Source organism: Megalops cyprinoides, chromosome 17 (genome assembly GCF_013368585.1).
Source record: "Megalops cyprinoides isolate fMegCyp1 chromosome 17, fMegCyp1.pri, whole genome shotgun sequence".
In the NCBI taxonomy this organism is placed as follows: domain Eukaryota; kingdom Metazoa; phylum Chordata; class Actinopteri; order Elopiformes; family Megalopidae; genus Megalops; species Megalops cyprinoides.
Genome location: NC_050599.1, coordinates 19,700,060 through 19,710,583, shown reverse-complemented (window position 1 = coordinate 19,710,583; position 10,524 = coordinate 19,700,060). Strand labels below are relative to the sequence as shown.

General features: G+C 40.4%; 1 protein-coding gene across 1 annotated transcript; it reads right to left on the bottom strand.

Annotated features, from left to right (window-relative positions):
• Positions 1-597: 597 nt before the first annotated feature.
• moxd1l (monooxygenase, DBH-like 1, like) lies at positions 598-10,238 on the bottom strand. Its single transcript, XM_036550310.1, has 12 exons — positions 9,969-10,238; positions 8,862-9,008; positions 7,875-8,027; positions 7,465-7,548; positions 6,878-7,039; positions 6,110-6,212; positions 5,528-5,694; positions 4,115-4,206; positions 3,287-3,383; positions 2,292-2,351; positions 1,451-1,561; positions 598-762 (listed from the first exon to the last, which is right to left on the bottom strand). The coding sequence occupies exons 1-12, from the start codon at positions 10,236-10,238 to the stop codon at positions 598-600; spliced, it is 1,611 nt and encodes a 536-aa protein (XP_036406203.1).
• Between the last annotated feature and the right edge of the window lie 286 nt (positions 10,239-10,524).

Below are 10,524 nucleotides of genomic sequence, written 5' to 3'. Positions count from 1 at the left end.
AACATTTATTTACTGCTGTACAGTTCATTGTTTCAACACAAAGCAGAATAGAATAGTGAGTAAACATCAAAATGTACAAACGGTATCTAATAAGCCATAATAAGGCATAATAATTTCTCAAGCTTTAATGTTGTCCTTGCTTGATTAAAACATATTTGAAGAGCATCTTGGGCAGCTATCATGAAAATATTCATCTTAGATTACGATCAGTATGAATACAGAATATATCTAACTGGAGCTTAGTCTTCATTGGATGCTTTCCAGAAAAAAAATCATATTTTAACATTGTATTAAAGTACTGTAACACAGCATTTTAACATGAGTGAAACCACAGGGAAAGTGTTTGATCAGACATTCCAACCTTACAAGACAGAGGGGTGTACTAATGCTTCGCACAGCAATCTGTGAGTATTCCCTGTGCACCACAGCCAAAGGCTGAGAGACAAACAGCAACCAGAGACAGACAAAACATCGGCCTTTTTCAGACTTGCTGAGCTCTTGCCAGCAGAGCAGAACTGGAAAAGGCCCTGAGGACGGGTTAGAGGAGGGCCATCACGGCACATTGTGGACTGTAAGCGATGGCGGTTCGGAGTGTCCTCACAGGAGACGCAGCGCGGCCAGCCAGAGCAGCAGCGTGATTCCGGGAGTGTGCGCGGTCGCGGCGCCTGCCGCAGGTGTCACCGCGCCCTGGACTGCTCTGCAGTCCACGGAGGGAGTGGCCTTCAGCTCGGGGATGTATCCGATCTGCACTGCGTGGTTGTTCTTCGACAGCAAACACAGGTATGTCACTTACGTCACAGCATTGGTGCCTCAGACTATATAAACACTCATCCTTATGTAATGTCGTGACCAAAGAAGTGATTAGAGGTTCACAGCAAGATGAAAAAATGCTGAGAAGACATTTCAGTGTGTAAGGAAGTTGAGACGCTGAGCCTTTCAGTGTCTTAAATCTGAGTGAATTGTTCCATTTTTGCAGGAAATAGATGTGTTGCCTAAAAGCCCACAGACAGCACTGGGGGAAAAAAGAGAATCAGTTGTCAAGTGTTCATGCTTACCTGCCTGTTGTCCAAAAACACATACTGATTGACATTTTTCAGTGCGTCCTGGTACTTTTCGACAGTGTCAACATCCCAGGTCATCGCCTCATACATTGAAACCGCCATGCTGGAGAGTTTTGGCAGAGAGATTGATAGAATGAAGTCATTCAAACAGAATAACAACACGCAAACACAAACCATTCGAAGCAACGTAACGTTTCACAGAAATACGAGTGCTGATCAATCTGTATTTGGATCATAACATTGTCATCCATTCAAGACACACTTATCATTCTTAACATTCTGGCTCTCTGGTATAGCTTCAATTGTGTCCTATTGGTTTAACATCCTAAACTTAACAAATCAGGGTGAAATGTAAGCGGGGACTCTTACGAGTGGTTTGCTGCACCGACGGCAGTGTCTATGCTGCCTATGTCTGGTATACTCCAGCAGTTGTTGATGTCAATGGCTGGATAATAGAACATGTAGGCAAAGCACATCTCATCTGTGGTTGCCAGTCCTAGCTGCCCGGGAGTGAAGAGAAATGCGCAGTATTACATCAAGCCCCAGAACCCCACAAAGCTGTCAAGTGAGTAAGATACAAACAAAGCATATTGGACCTGGTCATCTAACAGCAGTCACCCGAATACTCACTTTGACATATCAGTCAGCACATTGTACCTACTTTTGCCTTCATTTGAAGTGTATTTTTAAAACATTACTTAATATTCATTTAATTCATTTAAATTCATTTAAAAATCCTAGCAATAATTTCTCAGTGGGCCTCTCTCTGAGGCTAACGTAGCTGTCCAGAGCCAAAGACTGTATATCATAATGTTTTCATATTAACAGGAGGTGACGCCCAGTGTATTTTAGGGTCATTGTTCAATCTCAGTGATCAAATTGAGTATGAATCTTTGTTCACCATCAGACCTATAAATAATAAATTTAAAAAAGTATTGAAATTTTTTAGTGACAAAAAGGTTGATTAATATTAAAAACCTATACTCCACTTGCATGATATTCAGTTAATGTGTAATAATTCATTTACTGCACTACTTATGTTTGTTCTGACAGCACTAACTGCATCCATTAATGGATATATTACTGGCTTAGGTGGTGTCTTAATGATCCGTAATCCACTGCTAATTATGAACGTTACAAGAGAGTGTAATATTCCCCCTTTAAGGTTTGCTGAAGACATGCCAAATGAGCACAACTTGTTACACTTCATATTCATTTTAAGAAGTTTACCTCTGTGAGTCTGGTGCGATTGACAGTGTTGTATGTGCATTCCACCACAAGTTCATCTCCCTGCACAGGGAATGCAATCATCTGTTAGTTCGTTTTGTGGGGCTGTCTCATCATTGTCTACGTAACGACCTCACCGCAGTGAGAACAGCAGTAACTTCCTTTTCAAAGGGGAGTCTTGTGCAGGTCAGCTCAGAACATTTCACATAAGGTCCAGGGGTGTCAGAAGAGGAAGATGAGGAGGACATCCACAAAATTAGCGAAGTTCTGACTACCAAATAGTTGATGACTGATAAGGGTATTAATTAATTGTTGTTAATGGAGGATTGAATATTACGGTAACAGGTGTTGTTGTTGCTGTTCCACTGTTCCACACAGTACTCCTGAGCAAACTAGCCATCACTTCACTAGCCAAGCTTGGAATGGGAGAGAGGAAACCCCATCCAACATCACCCAGGAACAATTAACTGTCCTCTTTTATTTTGAAAGATGGAAAAAAAAGTTTGATGGTAATGATACGATTTTACTATCAACATGCACACTCATGACTGACATTGCATTGATCTACAGATCACATCTACAGGTTACATCTGCAAGTGCTTGCTAACTGCTATACTTCTGGTAAATGAAGAAAGCACATGCTCTACTCTCTTAAGGAAAAAGAAAAAAACACTTTATAGGACCCAAATGCAATAGAGTTGTTTTTTTCTGTTCCTGAATAAAAGATTTTTGGAGTACGAGAGTGTGGCTGCTTCTTTTTCAGGGCCCATGGAAATAAAGGGAAAAAGGGAGTAATTCACAAATGAGAAAATGGAATCTAAGGCCTAAGGCTGCTTCCCTGCCTTACACATAATCAAAGACCTTCAGTGTGTACAAACTACCATATTCAAGTAAATTTTTACTCAACATATACACAAAAAATTTACATTTCAAACATTGTTCATAAGTTGCCATCCAAATTTGAGCTCCATGACTCCCAATATGAATTCAGTACTTACCAGTTTTACATTTTTTATCTTCCCCAGGAACAATGCCTGCTGTAATTCAAAATCGTAGTGTTCGTCCAAAGCCAGGAAGTCAATCTGCTCCCCATTCCTGAGGAAACAAAAGACGTTGTAATGATATACATCCCATCCAAATCAATCCCAGTAATGTTTTTCTTGTATTTTACCACTTGTTCATGTGTGATGTGGAATATTTATGGCAAATCAAGCATTGACGACTGTCAAACATGAATATCATCAAGTCACTGTTAATGTACCAAACAACAAACCTAGGAATACAAGGCCATACAATTGTGAGAACAAGCCTTTCAGCCCATGAATTCACTAGTTTCCCAAAATCTAGAATAAATGGCAAACTATGTTGAGTTGGATGCCAGGGTTTTTTACTCTTTCCCACCACTTTTATCTGGTGGTACTCACAGACTGTAAATTCATAACATCAGCCTAACATTGACTGTCACATTTGGGGCCCCTATGGGCAGTTCCAGGACTTACACTCAGTCACACCCACAGTCTTTCAACATTTTTTGACCATGGAGAAGGGAAGGGATATGTGAAACACAAAATTATAAATGAACAAAAAACAAAACGGTAGTGTTAATTCTTGGTTCAAATCCAGGAATTAACACTACACTTCCACACTTATAAACTGAATAAACTGAATTACGCTTTCGTCCACAGAACCTCCCTCTGAACCAGCACAAAAATGAATGTATTTATGTAAGGCACAGAAGGTTGGAAGCAACAATTAATTTATCAGAATTTATCAGAAATCAACCAATAAGCTTAAAGCTTACTGGGCTGTTTAAGATGGAATTTTACCTGAAGTGGCCCACCCTAATCTTCCTTCCAGCCAGGTGAGTGTGCAGCATGACCATGAAGATGTTCAGATCAGGAACAGGACTAGGCAGAAGCTAGGATCACAACCATGCAGTCAACACAATGCCATAGAGCATTCGTACATGGACAACAATGATTTGAAAATGTGGCTCAAAACGTTTGTTTTCAAATCGTAAAAATTCTCACAGTCACAGGTAATCCAAGATGTTATAGATAATTGGGGAAATTATCCTGTGAAAAATGAGTAACACAAGAAGCAAGTTGATGGAACATCAGCTGTGCATATGTACATTATGATGGTGTGATGGGTAGGTAGCTAGTTAGCTAGACAACAAGATGGTAACATATTTACCATTGTTAGCTTAGCTTTAGTAACATATTTACCATTGTTAATTTTCCCCTTTTTTCTGGCTGCATATTCTATGGACAAGTATGGCATAGCTTTAATCACATGCCTAATGAGAAGAAGCTTTGATATTAACAGTGGTTTTTCACAGCTTGTATAACATGCAGGTTCCCATGCAAAAGGGGATCACCTTCTCTACTTGAATGTCACGTGAATGTCACGTTATATCCTCCGGACACTTCATCTGCTCTGTACATAGTATCTGTTGTGTAAATAGCATATATTTCTTATTCTTTCATATTTTCTTCTATTTTTATTTATCTCTCTACTGGTGTGTTGTGTGTCACTTATTTGCACAGTTGGAGTGTTGCAATTACATTTCACTGCTGAGGTACTCTGTACAACATGCATGTGACAAATAAAGCTACTTCTACTTCTACTTCTACTTAATTTTATGTGTGCTCACTTTGACCAGCTAATCCAGGCTGGGAACAGAGAAGGACATCAGTAAGAACATTACACTGGTGTAGATAGTGACAGAGGGACAGCAGTGGGTGGGTTTGAGCTTTCTATGCCACGTCATCTGGGAGGGTTTTTCAGGAGTATAAATGATGTGGCTACACCATACAATGTACTGAAGAACAAGAACCAGTACAGTAAACATTCCCTACTTCAGCCAGAGCTACATTTGGATGAACTTTGTTTCCAGGCTTCTAATCAAGAGCAAGCAGCATCTATGAGCCCATCACACCTAGAGTTAGCTATACAAATAAGTCATGTTTATAGTCATAAACTCATTTTTGGATGAGAAAACACCACGGATGAGAGGCATCCCAGAGACCAACCATATATCTATTGGCACTGGTCCCAGCTGCTGCTCTGCTGAAGTATTATTGAGGTGGTCTGATGCAGAGGTGGTAGCTGTAATCTTTTGTGAATCTTAGTGACTGCCATGGAAAACAACAGCTTCTAATTTCGCATTCTGCGCCCGATTCCTTAAAGTGATCAAATTAAACTACTGGGAACTTAGGGTAAAGCACGGAACATACCTGGGAGATAAGTGAAGTTTTGCATAGGGCATAGCTTTTAAAAGATGTGGCATTTGGGGGGATGACGTATGATTTGTCCACAATTAGTCCGACGCTCAGGATGGATGCGTCATACTGTCGGAGGACCGGTGTATAATGGAAACGTAGGCCGGAGTCGTCTATGCGCCCTGAGGGATAGAATTTGAGTCATTTGAGTCATAAAAAAATCAATATTCTCTGCAACAATCATCAAATCACTGGATGGTCAACAGACATTTTAACTACAAATTGCTAGTGAGGTGTTTTATATTAGTACAGGCAATTCCTCTGCCTCAAATTGTTCTGACCTCTGTAATTGTGTGATGGAAAACAGAAGTTATTTAGGAAAACATGTTAAATTTCTTCTTCATATATATTTCATGTATTCATACATAATCCTTACAATCATTTTAAATATTGGCATGTTCTACTTACACACTTAAGAGAAGTCTGCCCTCAAGTTAAGTTATTGCTGGATGCTAATCTTGCTTACAATTGATTGTAACATAATGATGCAGATTATGGCTGCAAGGCCATGCGTAATATGTAGCAGTCAAAGTTTACCTGAAACTTGTTCTTGATTGTTGTAATGAATTTCCAATCTGTAGTAAGACACATCATTATCTCCTCCAATGGAAATGCCGGCAGCTTCCGGAATATCAAATCCCTGTATGAATGACAGCATGCACGAAGGTGTTAAGAACCCAAACGATATTTTATGTGCTTTACCTTTTGCTTCATCTGTTATGGCAGAAATTAGTTTTACAGCAGAGGATCTGACAAATGACAGACAAATACGCATTTCAGAACTTACGACTCAGAAGTCCGTTACCATATAAATACCATATTCATGCACAGATGCACAAATGAATCTTCAGCTAATAATGTAACACTACAGAAAAGAAAGGACAGAGCTGATGAGCAGACACATCAGACTGAAATTTCAAACCCAAGGAAAGATTTTGGCTGGGCATTGCAAACATTCATCATGCTTCTAAAAGCTGTGCATTTGGCCCTCCCTTAAAACCATCCGAAAACATTTGCTGGATGTAATTTACAAATGCTCAAAGACTTTCTGCTCGAAAAAGTGGAAAAAACCCATCTCCCATTAATTAAGTGTATACTTTTTAAAATAGATATAACATTTAAGTACAGTGCTTTCACCGACAACTTCTGATTCCACACCTTAGTTGATGACTAGAGCACAAGGCAATTTATTCCACTGTATATTTTTTCCTTTTTAAAGATGTAAATGTTAAAAAACTGCCCTTAACAGATGCCATCCTGTTGCTCCTGAAGAATGATGTCACCCCAAAAAAGATAGAGACTCACCCCTCCCCCTATGGCCCACGTGGCCATGGCACCCATGCACATGTGGAAAGCGTGGAGTTGTGCCGAGTAGCACATTCCTGTGAGAGTCTCATTGACGCTGGGACTGCAGTAATACAGCAGCATGTGATGGACGAGGTCGGGATTTTGGATGACAGGCTCGATCTGGAATAGACAGGGCAGAGGAGCACCCATATGGACAGATATCAGTGCCAAAAACAACCAAATTTGTATTTTACTGGTCTGAATTATTGAATATATTAACTGAATATGAAATCTGAAATTCAGATTCAAAAGGTAAAGTATATACTCCACATTTCAGATTCAGTTTTCAAATTCCGTTCTTGATCCTCTGTGTTTCTAATTATAAAATTGATCATTCAATCAACAAGTTGTGAAATATGAATTCAATTCCATTGGACCCTGGTATTGCATCATACACAGAGAGTAATGTCAGGGTACTTTTGAAAAGGTCATACAAGGGTATCCATGCCATCCTTCTTGTAGCCAAGTCTTCGACTGTCATTTTACCCTCTTAAAGATAAAGATATTTATAATAAATAACTGATTGCGATCACTGAGTCACCTACCCGATAGACATGATGCTTCGAACCAAGCGTTGGCAGTTTGACAATCCGACAGTGGTAGTATGTGTGAACTGAGGGGACAGTAAACTGGAAATAAAAAGAAGTTCCATATTACGTTTACTGTATATTATGAGCAGTACATTGCATTGAATTTTATATGGCTTACTGATTCCTCATCTTTCAAAGGCAAGCGCTCTAGCATTTTACTGAGGATCCGTTGCGAGACACGAAATGTCATGTACACACACAACTGAAATGCTTGCACAGTTATGTTGGCGTGGCTCCAGTTCCTACGAAGGGTTTGCAGATATACAGTAGTGATATGGTTGCCACGTGTCCATGGTCTAGACAAGAGCCTCAACTGGAAATATGCCCTTTGGTTATGCTGCTACCTCTCCAGTACAGTTACTTACATTATTGGCTGTAATGTCAAAGTAACTGCCGCCCGTGGAGCTGGTCCGGGGCGAATACTTCAGCAGATTCACTTCCTTCGTCCCTCTACGGCTGGAATGGTACTTGATTTCATCAGTCAAGCCAAAGGCATAGATCAGCTTTATGGGGGATGTCTACAGGGTGTGAACGCATAAGACACGAAAATATCTATTATAATATGTAAGATGATAAATATCGATACATGATCAAACGTGAATTCCAACACAGCACGTATAAACATGTCAAGCTACACAGTCTCTTATGAGTCTGTGTAATATTTTACAGTTAAACACATGTGCGGTGTTCAGACAGTTTGCATCAAAAAATAACAGGCTTCCTGGAACTCAAAACTATACATCACATTCCAATTAACATGTCTCCTTCTGATAGCAGGAATGTATATTTGCTTCTTATGGCCTCCACCTTACAGGAGAAGCAAGGACACAACCAACCAAGCCTCGCAGCACTTGCTCAGGAGACATGACCCTGAAGCAGTCAATGATATTGCATTTCTGTTTTCCGTGTTTTGCCACAGCGATAACGTCTTAGTACCCTCTGCACACAAAAGCCCTTTTTCCACAATGAATAAAGCAGATAAAGGCACCTTGGGGGATCGATGCCTGCCCATCCCTGAACTGCGTAGATATTTGATCTGTTTCTTTATGGGAGCGCACAGATCTGAATTCCTACAAAAGCATACGGACATATGATACTTATGTGTGAGTACATGGTGGAAACCTTTATGTCGAGTGTTTGTTTTTCCTTGACTACAGTGTGGTGTAGGAGAAATACAATGCTTGTGGAGGACATACTGGTTTGCATTTTTATTCTTCGGAATGAACTGCAGAATTTGGCATTGTTCCTTAAGATATACAGTAGTGTCTTTCTAGTCACAATACTCAATAATGTTTGCCAGCTGGATTATTAGGTTTTTTTTGTTTGTTTTTTGTTAGAAATGATAAACTCACAGAGATCGCAAAGTCATCAGCATCACAGGATTGAATGGATCTCTGAAACTTCATGGTCGTTTGGCCGTCAGCCTCAGCAAGAGATAAGAGAGTGTAACTCTGCCGTGCATCCACCAGGGGGAGTGATTGCCCCACAGCATGACGGTCCTGAGGAAGAGAGGCCACTATTAATTCTTTCCCATATTGTAGCCTACTGTTATCACTTGTTTTAGTTTGATAACATTCTTTCAGACAAAATCATATTATAATTAATACCAAATATAGGATGTATGGATAGAATGTATTGGATAATGCATTATATTTGCTTTCCTCTGACAAAACCACAAATAAAGTATCCATTCCCCGAAACCAAAATTCCCTCAACTTAATACACTATATGGACAAAAGTATTTGGCCACACCTGTTTTTCAGGGTTTGGGCTTCTCCAGTGAAGGGAAATCTTAATGCTTCAGCATACCAAGACATTTGGTACAATGCTATGCTTCCAACTTTGTGGCAACAGTTTGGGGAAGGCTCTTTTCTATTTCAACATGACTGTGCCCCACTGCACAAAGCAAGGACTATAAAGACATGGTTTGATGAGTTCGGTGTGGAAGAACTTGACTGGCCCGCACAAAGCCCTGACCTCAACCCCATCCAGCACCTTTGGGATGAACTGGAATGGAGATTGCGAGCCAGGCCTTCTCGTCCAACATCAGTGCCTGACCTCATAAATGCTCTACAGAATGAATGGGCACAAATTCCCACAGAAACACTCCAAAATCTTGTGGAAAGCCTTCCAAGAAGAATGGAAGTTGTTATAGCTGCAAAAGTATATGTATTTGAATACACTGTCATTACAATGTAATGGTCAGGCGTCCGAATACTTTTGTCCATATAGTGTATATTAACCACACTGAACAATACTAGGTTGAATCACAAGTTTTTCATCCTCATGATGCATTTTTATAATATTTATACTAATCAGTTTATTAGATTAACATTAAAATAAAATTCATTTTGGCAAACATTTCACATTCTTTAATCTTTAATCTTTAGCAAGATGCATTGGAATAAAATCACCGCCTTGTTACCTCCCAAAAGAGATAAAAACAGGTGTAATATTACCGTGAAATATGTACTTCCATTCGGGGAAACCCCTCCGATGACAATATCCGCCCCAGCCATGCCCCCGTTGGGGCTGAACCCCAGTCCGACCCACCCCGTGGTCTTCACGGTCAACTCGAATGTGATCTCGTCCCGAGTCTCATCAAACCCCCACCTCAGGGTGACGTTCTGGTCCTGGTCCAGGTGCTCGGTGAGGGGCAGCTGGTCGCCTTGTGCCCCTGATCTCAGAGGCCAGACCAAGAGGGCCGAGACGAGGAGCAGGGTGCCCATGCTGCTGTCCTGTGGGCTTTCCGTAGGGAAACTCTGCTGCCCTCTCCCTTAAATCCCAGCCCAGGTAGGACTACCCTCCACAGGTCACTCCCTCCCCCAACTCTCCCTCCTGCCCATGCTAGGAACCTGTTTTTCCAGACCTGGTTCTGAAAGGTAATAATTCACTTTCCTCATATTTTGCTGGTATAAGATTTAAGCTGTATCCCAAGTGACCTGAAAATAAAACAAAATCAGTTTCAATCATTTTTAGTAATTCTTAGTTTATATGAATATGAATCAATAACTT

Excerpts from the sequence above, each read along its gene's own strand:
- moxd1l (XM_036550310.1), bottom strand. The coding sequence starts at position 10,238 with ATGGGCACCCTGCTCCTCGTCTCGGCCCTCTTGGTCTGGCCTCTGAGA. Across the intron at positions 7,549-7,874 it reads TTGACATTACAGCCAATAAT|TTTACTGTCCCCTCAGTTCA; the intron begins GTAAGTAACTGT and ends TTTTATTTCCAG. Across the intron at positions 4,207-5,527 it reads AAACTTCACTTATCTCCCAG|CTTCTGCCTAGTCCTGTTCC; the intron begins GTATGTTCCGTG and ends TTGTGATCCTAG.